Source organism: Bos mutus, chromosome 9 (genome assembly GCF_027580195.1).
Source record: "Bos mutus isolate GX-2022 chromosome 9, NWIPB_WYAK_1.1, whole genome shotgun sequence".
Taxonomy (NCBI): domain Eukaryota; kingdom Metazoa; phylum Chordata; class Mammalia; order Artiodactyla; family Bovidae; genus Bos; species Bos mutus.
The window spans coordinates 94,129,621-94,146,532 of NC_091625.1; the positions used below are offsets into that span (position 1 = coordinate 94,129,621).

At 44.0% G+C, this 16,912-nt stretch overlaps 1 protein-coding gene across 2 annotated transcripts in view; it reads left to right on the forward strand.

Moving 5' to 3' along the window:
• Positions 1-2,488: 2,488 nt before the first annotated feature.
• SNX9 (sorting nexin 9) overlaps positions 2,489-16,912 on the forward strand; it is a 90,278-nt gene continuing 75,854 nt past the window's right edge. The window contains exon 1 of one of the 2 annotated variants that reach the window (XM_070376948.1): positions 2,489-3,359. In XM_070376948.1, the coding sequence (XP_070233049.1) occupies positions 3,090-3,359 (270 nt within the window). In that variant the 5' untranslated portion in view covers positions 2,489-3,089. The remainder of the gene's footprint in view (positions 3,360-16,912) is intronic. The other variant, XM_070376949.1, reaches the window with a different exon arrangement.

Sequence of the window (16,912 nt, forward strand, 5' to 3'; positions counted from 1 at the left end):
CTAGACAGACCTTTGTTGGCAAAGTAATGCTTCTCAATATGCTATCTAGGTTGGTCATAACTTTTCTTCCAAGGAGTAAGTGTCTTTTAATTTCATGGCTACAATCATTAGCAGGGACTTATTCTGAGCTTGGCGTGATGCTAGAGGCAGGTGCAAGACAGGGGCACAGGGCTTCCTCTCCTGAACTAACAGTCTGATGGGAAAGGCAGGCAAATGAATGACAAGCTATTGTTTCCAAAGGCAAGGAAACCAGTACATGAAATTTTGTATCAACAGAACTTGACTTAGACTGGGGACAGGGAAGATATCTCCAACTAACTCTGTCTGTTGCAAGGGTTCTAGGCAGCTCTGAAGGATGAGTGGGAGGTTAGTGGGTGTTGGCGTGGAGTAGGAGGAGGGGTGGTTGGTGGGTATTTCAAAGAAACAACATCAACAACATAACTTGAGAGTCCCAGTGCAAAATGAAAATGTGAAGCCCCTTGTTCAAAACTATTAAGAATTTAAAGATGGTGAGAACAGAACATTAAAGCAAGGATGAGGCGCTGTGAGATGACAGGTCACATGCCCCATCGCCAGTCCTGGCCCTCTCCATGGAACAGAATGTAAAGATCAGGATTCAGGAGGATGTGGGAGGCCAATGTGGTTGAAGCAGAGCCTGGGGAGGGCAGTGTGAGATGGAGCTGGACATCAGGTTCGCGTGAGGATTATGTCAGTGACTACTCTTCCAGGCTCTATAAATTAATGTCCACCTCAATAACATAGGCAGTGACTTCACCTTTATTTAAACATGTATACTAATTTGCATTGGTCATTCTGAGTTTGGTGTCAACTGGTTTTCTAAAAATGAAGCCAAGCTTACAGAACTTGTCCAAGTAGGGAAAGCTTGGACTCTGATCTGCTTGCTTTCTTGGTGCCAGGTGCCCAGGATGACTGGGTATCCAGAACTTGCCAAATAAGCATACAGAAAGGCACAGTCACAGGAGGGACCCTCACTTTGCACCTTCTTATCAAAATATGCATTGCTGAACTGCTACAGGGTGCTGTAGCCAGTTTTCAAATGGAAAAGAATAAGGAAAATTCATTACTTACAGTATTATCCAAGTTCAAATCCTAACTTCTCTACATATTACTGTGTGCTTAGCCAAGGGATTTATTTAGTTGTTTGTTAAAATGCAAACTTGCTTTGGGACTTCCCTGTTGGCTGAGTGGTTAAGACTCCGTGCTCCCAATGCAGGGCACTCAGGTTCAATCCCTGGTCAGGGAACTAGATCCCAAATGCTGCAACTAAGAGTTTACATGTTGCAACTAAAGATCCCACATGTCACAATACAAGTAGCCCCAGCACAGACAAATAAATAAAAATAAATATTTAAAATGTAAATTTTTTTAAAGATAAAGCAGCACACATACATATTCTAAAATTCTGACAACAGCGTCTAGTGAATCTTCTCAGCAATTTCCTAGGTATATACAACCTGTTTTCATTTTTTTCTTTTACACAAATGGATTGTACTATACATAACGTTCCTTTTACTTTTATCATTACCTCTTTTTTTTTGGCCAAGCTGTGCATGGCATGTGGGGTCTTAGTTGCTTGTGTTAGTCTCTCAGTCATGTCTGACTCTTTGAGACCCCATGGACTGTAGCCCACCAGGCTCCTCTGTCCATGAAATTCTCCAGGCAAGAATACTGGGGTAGGTTGTCATTCCCTCCATGGGATCTTCCCACCCAGGAATGGAACCCACGTCTCTTACCTCTCCTGCACTCGTAGGCAGGTTCTTTCTCATTTGGGCCACCTGGGCTTCCCTGGTGGTTCAGTTGGTAAAGAATCTGCCAGCAATGCAGGAGACACGGGTTTGATCCCTGGGTTGGGATGATCCCCCGAAAGAGGAAATGGCGCCCGGCTCCAGTATGGACAGAGGAGCTGGTGGGCTACAGTCCATGGGGTCCCAAACAGTTGGACATGATTGAGTGACTAACAAACAGCATGATTGATAATAGCTGTAGCCCCCGAACTCAACAAACACAAAAATTCACAGAAAACGCTTTAGTACCATATCCATTTAAAACCTCTTTGTAGAAGGTAACCAGTTAAATTTCTGGAGATCAAATAGAATATTTTCGAGAGGACAAAATTTGACATTAACTGTACCGCTTTCCTCGCTTAAAGATGATTTCTGATAGTTGCCTCTTTTATGAGGTACGAATTCCAGTGATGAAATAAAATGTACTGTAATAATATTTCCATCAAGAGATGTCTTTCAGTCACATCTTTCGTACATGAGCGAAAATCTTGCTATTCAACTTATTCATTTATTATTGATAAAAAAGGCCACACATCCAACTCTGAAGAAAAATCTTTTGACAAGAAAAATGGTAATTTTTAAGACTTCTAAAATTTCCATTTCGGGAAACCTGTTGGGTCTCCCCCAAACCTCCGGGCCCGGAGGCGTTTTTTTAAATTTATCAGGAGTCCAGAAGGAGGTTAACGGGACGCCTCAGAACGAAAGCCCCAAGCGTCCGGGCCCTGAAGCTCCCGGCCCGGGACCACAGCCCGCGGGCAACTCCAGGCGGGCGGCGGGTCTTCCGTGAAGGGCCAGCGGACCTGGAAGCCATTGCTCCGCTCCGTGCCGGCTGCGTTCTCCACACTCATTTCACTCAGCCCCGAGCACGACCGGCCCCACAGCCATGCCGACGCGGGACAAAGATCCCGTCCGCGACTCGAGCCCGTCGGGGCGGGGGGCGCCCCGTTGTATCTCCACAGCGAAACACTTCAGTCGCGGTGACCGGCTGAAGGGCCGCTCGGGACTGGGCTCCCCGGCAGGCGCCCCCTCATAAGCGTGTCCCTCTCTCCCGTCCACCGTCCCCACGGCGGGTGGCCAGGCGGGTCGCGGTCGGCTGGGGGACCGTGATCCGGCCCGACCCCGGCCGCCGCTCGGGGGACGCGGCCCCGAGCCCTGCGACAAAGGGCGCCGGCGGCGCGGCCCGAGGCGGAGGCTCCGGGCGGGGGCGGAAAGTGGGAGAGGAGGCCGGGCCGGCCGAGGGCACCGGGCGCGCTTCCGCCGGCCGCGCCGCGCACGCCGCGGTAGATGGGAGGCTCGGCCGGCGGGGGCGGGGGCCGCGCAGCCGGGGAGTTTCAGGAACTGGAGGAGCGGGGCGGCGGCTGGAGTCGCCCAGAGCCGAGACTCGGGGCCGGGGCGGAGCCGCCGCCGCGCCGGGGCCCAGCCGTAGCCGCCGCCGCCGCCGCCGCCGCCCTCGCTTTCGTCCGGCCGCCTGGGGCCGATAGCCGCGGCGCGGGAGAGAAGCCGACCGTCCCGGGCCGAGGGCGGGGGGGAGATCCGCCCGCCATGGCCACCAAGGTGAGGGGAGCGCGGCCCAGGCCCCGGGCCGGCCGCTCGGCCCTGCGGCGGCGCGGGAGAGGGTCGCGGCCGGGGGCGGGGGCGCGGGCGGCGGCGCCGCGGGGGAGGCCGAGGGGTCGCGCCAGGCCCCACCCAGCCCGGGTCGGGCTCGGGGCACGCAGGGCGGACGAGGGGCCGGGGCCGGGGCGCGCGGGGGCTCGGCTGGGGGGCGCGGGGCGGGACCCCGGCCGCTCGCGGCGCCGTCTGCAAAGTTTGCGCCTGAGCGTGTGGGCCGCGGCCGGGCGGGAGGGAGGGAAAGTTCCCGCAGCTCCCCGGCGCCCTCCCTGAGGAGCCGCCCGCCCGCCCGCCGGGAGCCCCCGACTCGGTCCCGAGTGGAGTCCACTCTCCGCCGCTCCGCGCGTCCGGCCACCGCCGCCACCGCGGGAGCCGCGTTCTCTCCTCCCTCCGCAGAGGGTGGGACCCCCGGCGCCGCGGGCCGCTTTCGGGGTCCGACTCGCGCCCGGCCGGACTGGGAATTTAAAATGCAGGCCGAGAGTCAAGGCTCCTGAGGAGGGGGAAAAAACGCCAGTGAAACGTCCCGCGCGCTTCCACTTCCCTCAGTTTTCTTGTGTGTGTGTGTGTGTGTGTGTTTCTCTTTTGTTTTGCTACCTTTTCGATTTGAATGTTATTTCCAGCATGAATAAAATACCAAGAGGGAAATGACTCTGCTTTCAATTACGTTGTTTACTTTATAAAAAAACAGAAAAGGTCCAGGCCCGAATTACGTGGTGGAACTTTGACTCGCGCTTAGTTAATTGGCCAGGAGCGGTGGTTTGCTTATTTCACAGTATTGTCGGCGAAATTAGCGTTCACCCTTCGCTACCTGAGTCTGCAGGCGCCACCTTCCTCCCCTAGCTCCCTGGGGCTGGGGCGTTTAGTTCTCGACAGCCACTGACTAGGGAAAGCCACGCTCCCCTCCGGGAGCCAGGGGTGGGGTTTGAGTTGACTTTTTGTTTGATTTTGGAAATAGTTTTAGTAATGTCCCTTTTATTAACATCAGAACCCTCTACCGTGTTTATTTTTGAAACCTGACTTCTTGGGTTGGTGAAAGCCTTAGATTTGTTGCTGTTGGGTTTTTGGTTTTGGTAGAGAGAAAACTTAGAAAACTGATAAATTTAAAACCCCTTTCGAAGATCATACTGATATTTCAGTCTGAAATTTTGTGTTCTGTTTCTGTCTAGGTGCAGTGTGTTTTTTTTTTTTTTTTTTGATGGAGATTCTTATCCAGGGACCCTGTTGCCTGCTGTTACTGAAATAATTGTGAAGTTGCTCAATCGTGTCCGACTCTTTGCGACCCCATGGACTGTAGCCTACCAGGTTCCACCGTCCATGGGATTTTTCCAGGCAAGAATACTGGAATGGGTTGCCATTTTCTTCTCCAGGAGATCTTCTCAACCCAGGGATTGAAGCCGGGTCTCCCACATTGTAGGCAGACGCTTCACCGTCTGAGCCACCAGGGAAGTGGTACTGAAATAATTACTTTCTTGTTATTATTGGCTAAGCTCTATCTTCCCTGGTGGCTCAGCTGGTTAAGAATCCGCCTGCAATGCGAAAGAACTGGGTTCGATCCCTGGGTTGGGAAGATCCCTGGAGAAGGGAAAGGTTACCCACTCCAGTATTCTGGCCTGGAAAATTCCATGGACTGTATAGTCCATGGAGTTGCAAAGAGTCGGACAGGACTGAGGGACTTTAAATTCACTCGAGACTCTATCTTGGTTTTCTTAGACGTGATAGAACTTTGCTACCTTCGTAACATGTATCATTTCATGTTGAACTTTTTAGAAACAAAACTTTAGATCAAATATTTCTAAGGAAATTTGATTTTGAGGTTTGTTGCCAAACATTTAAATTACCAATTACACGTTTTATTTTGCGCTCATCTTACAACCTTAAAAGCTGTTTATGGTAGATATCTGTTCCTTTGATGGTTAGTGTTTTGATATTTTGCACCCTGATCTACTGGCCCATGTTAGACTGTCCATTCAGTGGAACTCAGCTTAGCAGCTAGTGCTGGTATATATAATGAAAATTTTATTTGATACTTAAACCTGAACTTGCATGCTCCTGTATGCTCAGGTCTGTCCTACTCTTTGTAACCCCAGGACTGTAGCCCATCAGACTCCCCTGTCCATGGAATTTTCCAGGCAAGAATACTGGAGTGGGTGTTTTTCCATAAAATTAGAATAGTTTTGGTACTAAACTTGAATTGTGTTTGTGCTCACTAAGCACAAGCCTTAAAGCCTGGATAAACACTTCCTACTTTATCGTCTTCTCCACTGAAAGCAGGTAACAGTCGTTCTGAGTCGGTTTCTTTCACCTTTCTAATCACTACTCCACATGGTACTCCTTTCCGTGTTTACACTGGACAAACCACTTCTGGTTTCAAAAACAAAGGAGAAGCACTTCTGTAGGAGTCTTCCTCGGTTTTCCCACTTCCTGGTGATTCTTACATCAAACCGCAATTTCATTTTTTAAATTGTTCCCAGAAAGTAAATTTGTCCTTGTTTTGTTTCCTGCTCCCTTCCATCCATACCATTACCAGCATCTGAGTAGTTTGAGGGTTTTCCTTTCCTCTCTTTAATTTTAATTGGTTAGGTTAACTTTTTAGTAAGAGCGAATAAGAATATATATTTTTAGTAAGTAATACTGTCTGACTTTTTAAAATTGGATCAAATGGCATTCAGGCTCCTGCCACAAGCATTAAGTGATGAGAAATAAACACAATATGTGGATATTTTAGGTAGTGTCAGAAAATGCCTTCAGTTGTCTTCAGATATAATTTTCTGATGTAATGCTCTTACATGTTTTCGTGAAGATAACAGTTATCTTTGAACTATCATGCTTTTTAGAAAACTACACTGGTATATTCACAATAGTAAGAAATTATCTTTTAGAAGAAAGACTTGAGTTGGCTAGTTCTTCACTGCCAAAGAAAATTAATCAGTAACTGCACACTTGAAAGAAATGATCTGTTGTTTCTTTTTTTTTTTTTCTAATTTTATTTTATTTTTAAACTTTACATAATTGTATTAGTTTTGCCAAATATCAAAATGAATCTGCCACAGGTATACATGTGTTCCCCATCCCGAACCCTCCTCCCTCCTCCCTCCCCATACCATCCCTCTGGGCCGTCCCAGTGCACCAGCCCCAAGCATCCAGCATCGTGCATCGAACCTGGACTGGCAACTCGTTTCCTACATGATATTTTACATGTTTCATTGCCATTCTCCCAAATCTTCCCACCCTCTCCCTCTCCCACAGAGTCCATAAGACTGTTCTATACATCAGTGTCTTCTTCTTGTTTCTAGTCATTACTCAGAATGCTGAATTCACTTTGAGTCCCCGTCTTGTCGCATTTAATAAATACAACAAAAGGCTAATATGAGTGTGTAGCCTGGACTTCTAGGAACTCCAGGTTCTATTTTTACATAGTCATATGGTGGACTGAGGAATAAATTAGTTAAGGGAAAGAAATTCTTTTTCTCTCTTTTTCTTCTGCTGGGATATAGCAAAAGAGACCTGAAATAGTTAATGGAAGTTAGTCCATAGCTGTGTAATTTAGCTGTAATTTCCATGTCACAGTTAACCTTTGAAACTAATCTGAATCCTTTTGTGCTTATGTAGACACCTTTTATGTTGTTACATGTTTAGTCTCTAAGTTGTGTCCGACTCTTTGCGACCCGGTAGACTGTAGCCTGCCAGACTCCTCTCTGTCCATGGGATTCTCCAGGCAAGAATACTGGAGTGAGTTGCCATTTCCTTCTCCAGGGAGCCTTCCTGACCCAGGGATCAAACTTGCCTCTCCTGCATTGGCAGGTGGAGCTACTGCTGAGTTACACTTTTAGGAGTAATCATTAGAACCAAATTTGAAGAATCCCTGTTTCTGGTTTTGTTTTTTTAATTTTTCTTTCCATCTCCAGTATCTGAAGTTGTGTATTTCTTACAATGCTTGTTTGGTTGAATGGAGTGAGGGTGTAATATTGAAATTACCAGTATTGCTCAAGACTTTTACGTGATATATATTAGTGAGAAGAGTTAGAAAGCATACTTTGTAGTCTCTCCCGAGCAAAAACCTGTTTAGTGTAGAAATTTATTGAAGAAGAGAGTAGAAATAGCTTTCTACAGAGTCTTAAAGATTTAGTTGTTTTTGATAGTTTTTTTTTGTTTGTTTGTTTTTGACAGTATGGAAAATGGTAACCATTCAGTTTTGCATGACAGTACTATATGCTTCCCTGGTGGTTCAGGTGGTAAAGCGTCTGCCTGCAGTGCGGGAGACCCGGGTTTGATCCCTGGGTTGGGAAGATCCCCTGGAGAAGTGGCAACCCACTCCAGTATTCTGGCCTGGAAAATTCCATGGGATGAGGAGCCTGGTAGGCTACAGTCCATGGGGTCACAAAGCATCGGACACAACTGAGCAACTTCACTTTCACTATATTTTAAAGTGTCTTCATAAATAGAGTATCTAGACAGTATTTGTATAGTCACAGAAAAATTCTGTGACAGTAGGAACATCAACCAATTTATTAAAGAAGAAACAGATGAGAAAGCATAAAAATTTTGCAAAACTTCTGCTGTACCCTGCTTTTATATTGACCATCCATCTGAAATTTTAATTACAGTTTTAGTTTGATTGCCCACCAAAACTTTGTACCTTTGCACACGCTGTTCCTCTTTTCTGGAATGCTATTCTCTGGCCTTTTCACTTATGTGCCTTCTTTTACACATTATATCTCAGCTCAAGGCATTACTACAGAAAGCTTTCTGATCTCCCCGACCCATTCCCAGAGTCACCTCCTTCATCCAGATGGGCATTTTCCGTGTGTTTCTCTGCCCACTGTTCCTTTAGGGTGCTGTCAGCCCCTGGAGGCTGGCCTGTGTGTGTGCTCCTCTGTGTATCTTGTATCAGGCACAGACCAGGCTCTTAGTAAACTGTTTGAATGTTGAATTTTCTTGTCTCCATTCCTCCCTCTCCAATTTGAAGGAGCGAAAAGATTTTCCAGTGAGATAAGTGGCTATTAAAATGATTTATCTCCACCTATAAGCTTTTATCCTTTTAATTGTGCATTTTAGTAAAAAAAAATGTTTAACGTATGCATGCACAATGGAAACTACTTATCTACAGCTTACATACTGGCCATGTCTTTTAAGTAAAGAAATCAGTGTTTACCAATTATTACATGAGAAGTTTATTCCTATATTTTAAGGTAATTGAAACAAACTTCACAACTTTTGAGATTTTAAAAAGAGGTATCTTTAACCTGTGAATTGTTAGAAATGTCTAGTTTCCAAAAGTATAAGGTTTTTCTATTATCATTTTGTTAATGATTTCAAACTTAATTTCATCATGATCAGGGAATCTGATTGATACTAATAACCACACCTGAAAATTTGCTGATGCTAACTTTATACCTAGGGTATAGTCGGGTTTTGTAAATGTTATACCTGTGCGTAAAAAGAATATATATATTCCCTAATCAATGTATATAAATGTATTTTCTATATGTGTCCATACAGACTTAGTAACTATGCTGTTCTCATCTGTATCCTCACTAATTCTACTTAATCTGTTGTATCTAATGTCTTTTGTCTACTTGACAGAGATGTTAAAATGGTGGATTTAAAATTTAAGGTTAGGATTAATATTATCTTCCAGATGAATTGAACCTTTTATTATTATGAAGTGACCCTTTTTATAATGCATTTTTTCTTAAAGGTAGTTTTGTCTGAAGTTAATGATTTCACTGGCTTTCTTTTGATAAATATTTTCCTGACATATAAAAGCCCACAGCTGAATCTTCCCTTTTCATCTCGTTTGGCAATCTTTGTGGCTAGAGGGTTTTGTTTGCCTTATTTGTGTTTATTCTATGTTTGGATTTCTGGCTACCATATACAGATTGACTGAGGACTCCCCACAGCCCCTCAACTTTTTAGAAGGTTTGTTCCTTACCTTCAGAAGGTTTGCTCCCATACCTTGGAGATGCTGTGGGTTCAGTTCAGTCCAGCCCCTCAGTCATGTCCGACTCTCTGTGACCCCATGGACTGCGGAATGCCAGGCTTCCCTGTCCATCACCAACTCGTGGAGTTTTCTCAAACTCATGTGCATTGACTCAGTGATGCCATCCAACCATCTCATCCTCTGTCATCCCCTTCTCCTGCTGCCTTCAATCTTTCCCAGCATCGGGGTCTTTTCCAGTGAGTAAGTTCTTCCATCAGGTGGCCAGAGTATTGGAGTTTCAGCTTCAGCATCAGTCCTACCAAAGAATATTCAGGACTAATTTCCTTTAGAATTGACTGGTTGAATCTTGCAGTCCAAGAGACTCTCAAGTGTCTTCTCCAACACCACAGTTCAAAAGCATCAATTCTTTGGTGCTCAGCTTTCTTTATAGTCCAATTCTCACATCCATACATGACTACTGGAAAAACCATAGCCTGACTAGACAGATCTTTGTTGGCAAAGTAATGTCTCTGCTTTTCAATATGCTGTCTAGGTTGGTCATAACTTTCCTTCCAAGGACTAAGTGTCTTTTAATTTCATGGCTGCAGTCACTATCTGCAGTGATTTTGGAACCCAAAAAAATAAAGTCTGACACTGTTTCCACTGTTTCTCCCATCTATTTGCCATGAAGTGATGGGATTGGATGCCATGATCTTTGTTTTCTGAATGTTGAGCTTTAAGCCAACTTTTTCACTCCCCTCATTCACTTTCATCAAGAGGCTCTTTAGTTGTTCTTTACTTTCTGCTATAAGGGTGGTGTCATCTGCATATCTGAGGTTATCGATATTTCTCCCCGCAATCTTGATTCCAGCTTGTGCTTCCTCCAGCCCAGCGTTTCTCATGATATACTCTGCATATAAGTTAAATAAGTAGGGTGACAGTATACAGCCTTGACGTACTCCTTTTCCTATTTGGAACCAGTCTGTTGTTCCATGTCCAGTTCTAACTGTTGCTTCCTGACCTGCATACAGATTTCTCAGAATGCAAGTCAGGTGGTCTGGTATTCCCATCTCTTGAAGAATTTTCCACAGTTTGTTGTGATCCACACAGTCAAAGGCTTTGGCATAGTCAATAAAGCAGAAGTAGATGTTTTTCTGGAACTGTCTTGCTTTTTCGATGATCCAGCAGATGTTGGCAATTTTATCTCTGGCTCCTCTGCCTTTTCTAAAACCAGCTTGAACATCTGAAGTTCACAGTTCACGTATGGCTGAAGCCTGGCTTGGAGAATTTTGAGCATTACTTTGCTAGCATGCTGCTGCTGCTGCTAAGTCGCTTCAGTCGTGTCCAACTCTGTTTGACCCCATAGACGGCAGCCCACCAGGCTCCCCCATCCCTGGGATTCTCCAGGCAAGAACACTGGAGTGGGTTGCCATTTCCTTCTCCAGTGCGTGAAAGTGAAAAGTGAAAGTGAAGTCGCTCAGTTGTGTCCGACCCTCAGCGACCCCATGGACTGCAGCCTTCCAGGCTCCTCCGTCCATGGGATTTTCCAGGCAGGAGTACTGGAGTGGGGTGCCTTCTCCTGCTATGAGTGCAATTGTGTGGTAGTTTGAGCATTCTTTGGCATTGCTCTTTGGTATTGGAATGAAAACTGACCTTTTCCATTCCCGTGGCCACTGCTAAGTTTTCCCAATTTGCTGGCATATTGAGTGCAGCACTTTCACAGCATCATCTTTTAGGATTTGAAATAGCTCAACTGGAATTCCATCACCTCCACTAGCTTTGTTCATAGTGATGCTTCCTAAGGCTCACTTGACGTCACATTCCAGGATGTCTGGCTCTAGGTTGGTGATCACACCATCGTGATTATCTTGGTCGTGAAGATCTTTTTTGTACAGTTCTTCTGTGTATTCTTGCCATCTCTTCTTAGTATCTTCTGCTTCTGTTAGGTCCATACCATTTTTGTCTTTTATTGTGCCCATCTTTGCATGAAAAGTTCCCTTGTCTAATTTTGTTGAAGAGATCTCTAGTCTTTCCCATTCGGTTGTTTTCCTCTATTTCTTTGCACTGATCACTGAGGAAGGCTTTCTTATCTCTCCTTGCTATTCTTTGGAACCCTGCCTTCAAATGGGTATATCTTTCTTTTTCTCCTTTTCCTTTCGGTTCTCTTCTTTTCACAGCTATATGTAAGGCCTCCTCAGACAGCCATTTTGCCTTTTTGCATTTCTTTTTCTTGGGGATGGTCTTGATTCCTGCCTCCTGTACAATGTCACAAACCTCCGTCCATAGTTCTTTAGGCACTCTGTCTATCAGAACTAATCCTTTGAATCTGTTTCTCACTTCCACTGTATAATCGTAGGGGATTTGATTTGGGTCATACCTATTGTGGGTTGGTTCCAGACTAATTGGTAAAAAAACAAATATCTGAAAAGTGCAATAATGCAAAGCAAATAAAAGGAGGTATGCTAGTATGTCACTTTTTTCATATGTGTATGTGATAAACATTTATGTTACTATTTCTGCCTTAAAATAGTACTCACTTTCATCACCCTCAAGAATTACAGAGACCTTAAGATGCCTGGCTGCTGTCATCTCTCCCAGCACGCTTCGTTGCTGCCTAGTGTTTTAGTTGTCTTTTGTACCACAAATTAGACATTAGTTTTGTTTTTTTTAATACAGTTAAGTTTACTTAGATTTAATCAACTTTTACCATATCTTTGCTTACTATTCCTTTTTACATTTCAGTTGTTTCTGGGATAATTTTCCTTTTTCCCAAAGTGAATTCTTTGGAGTTTCCATTAGGAAGAGTTTGTTGTCGGTAAAACCTCTTATGTGTGAAAATGTGTTTTGCCTTGTGCTTGAAAAATAGTGTTCTAGGTACAGAGTTCTGTTATTTCCTGTTTCTTACTGGATTTCAAAGATACTGCTCAGAAGTCAGCATTTAATATTGTTCCTGAATAGATGGTCTGACTCTTCCCTCTGTATCTTCAGTATTTGGTGATACCACCTTAGCAGGTTCACATGTGGCTTTTATTTTGATAGCTTGGGATTTATTGGGTAGCTTGAATCTGAGGATGTGTGTTTTGGTAGTTCTGCCACAGTGCAGCTCCGTAGAACTTTCTGTGATGATGGAAATGTTCTACATTGGTGCAGTCCCGTGTGGTAGCCTCCTGCCACACAAAGCTAAGGAGAACTTGAAGTGTGGTTAGTGTGACCGAGGAACTGTATTTTAAATTTTCATTTAAATAGTCACACGTGGCTACTAGCTAGCACAGTGGGGAGTGCAGCTGTAGAAAATGCACAGTGACTATATTTCAGGAATATTGCCTCTTTTCTGTTCTCTCTTTCTGGAACCCTAATTAGCATGAAAAGGTCCAACAGATGTCTAACTTCCTAACTTTAAACCTGTTGTGTTTTCTTAGTGCCTCATCTAGATAATTTCTTTGACTCCTACCTTCAGTTTACTATTCTTTCTTTGTTGTTCAGTGGCTAAGTTGTGTCCGACTCTCTGCGATTCCATGGATTGCAGCCCGCCAGGCTCCTCTGTCCATGGGATTCTCCAGGCAAGAATCTGGGAGTGGGTTGCCATGCCCTCCTCCACAGAATCTTCCCGACCCAGGAATTGAACCCTTGTCTCTTGTGCCTCCTGCACTGGCAGGCGGATTCTTTACCACTAGTGCCAAACCCAAACTCTGGCTCCCCAGGGCTTGGGGGACCTCCAGGGGCGGAACCCTGTCTCAACATGTTTTCCTCCCAGGGCTTCTGCTCTCATTTCCTCTGACCTTTCTAGAGCCTTTCCTTTTGTGCTGACTCAGCATTGTGTTTTAAAAGGTATTTATTTGTGTGTGTGTCTTTTGCTTTTAATATTTTATTCAGCACTTCAGCGCTTCACTCTGGTGGCAGTTCAGGGAATCAGCCTGCCCTGCGTGCCAGAACAAAATCCAAGTCAGAACATCTTTATAACAGGCTGTAAAGTGAAGGAATGGAATATCTGCACACGAAGTGTTAATCTGTTCTTTGGAGGGAGAATGGTGGAAAAGCAGAGTTGTTAAGCATTTTACTTGAAACCAAACCTTAAACCATCAAAATAACAGACTGGGCATTGCACTTCCCAAGTGGTATTTTCTTTTTTTTTCCTCCCCTTCTGATTATCAAAAACATATGATCGATTTAGCCCATATTGATCATTTTTAGGTGTTGTAAATACAGTGCTTGAGGATGTTATTCAGTATGACTCTTTTTCTAAGCTATTTTTAGTATCTGAAAACTGAGTCATATAGTCAGTAGTGTTACCTGCAGAGGCAGGATTCAAAAGTCACCTGTTTGTGTGAGGTGGGACATTTAAATCAAGGGGACACAGAACTTTAGACATTAGTTAATGAAGTTAATTAACTAATTAACATTAGTTAATTAGTTAATCGAGTGCTGGGATTCATGGGGTCGCAAAGAGTCGGGCACAACTGAGCGACTAATCTGATCTGATCTGATCTGATCTGAATGAAGCAAAAAATGCACTTTATCCTGGAAACCGTGGACATTCACTGACGGCTTCCTCTGAGCGTAGGGTGAGCTCCCTGCCGAGTCCTGTGCTCCACCCTGGGCGTCAGTCTGGAAGGCCTGGACTCGCCTGGAAGCGATGTTGTCTGCACATGGGCTCCTGCTGGAGCTTCTCAAGCCAGCAGGGCTGCTTCCCAGGTGGTGCTGGTGGTGAAGGACCCACCTGTCAGCGCAGGAGACATAAGAGACACGAGTTCAGGCCTTGGGAAGAGCCCCTGGAGTCGGAAATGGCAACCAGCTCCAGTATTCTTGCCTGGAAAATTCCGTGGACAGAGGAAGCTGGCGGGCTACAGTCCACGGGATTGCAAAGAGTCCGCCACAACTGAGCACGCATACATGCAACTCACCCTTAACTTCTTTTTCATCTTGTTTGTATTCTCACGATTGGAGTAATGAATATTTATCGTTTTTGTAATGAGGAAGAAAACAAGTTAATTTTTTTAAACTTAAGAACTTATTGTCATTCACCAGAACCTCTGAAGCTGACTCCCAAATTTATCCACCTTCTGTTAATTTGTTTTCAATTATGCTAAGATAAAAAACAAGTTTTCCAGTTAATGCTTATACATAGTAAGGGGCGCTTCAGTAGGAAAATGCTAATACATTCAGTATTACAAATAGAAACTTAAAATGTATTTTTCTTCCTTAAGCACCATATTTTCTTCTTCCAAAGGAGAAAAAGTATGTTTCTTATGCTTTTAAAAATGGCTGAAAACTTACTGACTAACCAGCACTGAACCTGAAGCTTTTGGAAAATTGCTCTTCTTGCTTTACCTGCCTCTCTGAACTCTTTCCCTCGGGAGCTCAAAGGACGCCTTTGTGAGTCAGCAGCAGTTTCTTCACTCCCCACCTTCGTAAGATTTGAGAGTGAAGAGTTGAATTTAAAATTTTAGTCTTTTTGTTGATATGTCAGGCTTCCTTTGTCTCATGATTGCCATTTGTGTGCAGTCACTAAGTCGTGTCTGATTCTTTGCGACCCCATGGGCTGTAGCCCGCCAGGCTCCTCTGTCCGTGGGATTTTCCAGGCAAGAATACTGGAGTGGGTTGCCATTTCCTCCTCCAACTATTAAGTAAAGTATATTCAGTTTCTTGAAACCAGAAAACCTAGGAAACCAATAGACTTTACGAAATCTGTAGTTACATAAGATTGATCCATTTTAATCATTTAAAGCCATGACGATAGCAAAAACTTATGGGGATTGTTTTTGAAAATTCTGATATTAAAGATGGTTCTAGTCTTCACTACGGTATCTATAGTATTTAAAAACCCATTCCCCTTTTTGATAAGTAAAAACATCCCTCACTCTTCTTATAGTTTATATTACAAAAGTGATAGATGATTGTTCTCTAAAATGTGAGTGTTAATTATTTTCCCCAAAACTCCTTCTTCTCTGACTCGGTAGGAACCTGTCCTGTAAAGAAGATGATGGCCGTGGTAATAAACTTCCATCTAAGAAAGAAACTGGACTCTCACTAAAGCGCGTACATATTCTATGAGTGGCAATCATGTTGAGGCATTGATGGCAGAGCTGTGGCACCTGAGCTGCATCGCAGCCCCCCACCTGTAATGTGAAAGTAAAAGTGTTAGGCACTCAGCCGGGTCGACTCTTTGTGACCCCATGGACTGTAGCCCGAGGGATTTCCCAGGCAGAATACTGGAGTGGGTTGTCCTTTCCTTCTCCAGGGGATCTTCCCGCCCCAGGGGTCAAACCTGGGTCTCCTGCATCACAGGTGGTTTCTTTACCATCTGAGCCACATGGTTCAACAAATGTCCCCTACCTGGAGAGCTCCTTAAATCGCAAATTGCTGTTTGATTTCTGAGTTCCTGATTCAGGAGGTGGGACCAGAACCTGCATTTCCACCAGTTGCAAGGTGCTGCTGGTCTAGGGACCACACTTAGAGAAGCAATGTTGCAGAAGATGGAAAAAGCAAGTAAGAACCCAGGTTCTGTCCTGGGTTTATCTCTAGAACTGTGGACAGTAAAGTAGGTGGGCTCTAGTGTGCTGTGTGCAGTATTTGTTTCTTGCTTAAAGTATTCTAATCTGATGAGTTCAAGCGAGGTTGAAAATTTTAAAATTGGTATTCTCAAAAACTGTTATGCTTCTTATCAATTTGTGGTTTTCAGTAACTTTTTTCAGCGTTGTACTCATTGGTTATTTGTGTTATGTGCAAAATGGCTTCATCTGTTAGAGTCTCTGATTATTATGGTGGTGAAGTGACTGTGACTGGTTGTTACTTTTCTTGTTGCTTTTTGGTTAGCCAGAAAACATGTCATACAGTTTTGAATATCATTATAGTTCACAGAAATCAGTCCAGATTTATTTGCTTTGTATCATATGTTCCCGAAGTGGTTGTATAGTGATAATGATTTTTAATTCACTAGGGGAGATTACTATGTAAAAGGATCCTGTGTTTTAATTATTTTGTAATTGAGATTATATTTGTGTAAATCCAGTTTTTTTAAACTTGTGTAGTGTGCACCTATACTTAATTTTGATGAATTTAAATTTCACCACATTAAACTTTCCTGTTTGCCCACGTCAATGCCTCAAAGAAGTAAAATGACAGATGTTTTTAAAGTCAGAGAAAACAAAGAATATCATCCCTAACTAGAAAAACCTACGTTTGATAATTAAGTTGGTCTAGGACTCATCGCATGAACGCAAGTTTGCTTCAGAAAGTAGCCTGCATTCATGCAGCTTGCCTATGCACTATCAACAGGAGTCCGTGTGTGTGTGTGAACAGTGCAGAAGAGTGCTGTGAAACCCTTGTATTTCCAGATAATGTGGAACGGCATTTATACCATCCAGTCTCTTGCTGGTCCATAAACAGCATACACTATTAGTTATGGAAGGAATACATTTGATGTTCATGTTCTGTGGTTAACTTTAGAATATTATTGTACATAAATATCAAGGGGTATCTCTGGGATATATTAAGTATGCTACCAGACATCAAAAGCATGTTATTTCATTCAACAGTCTTTCTCCAGAACTTATAAATTCTGTAAGTGAACAGTGCAGCC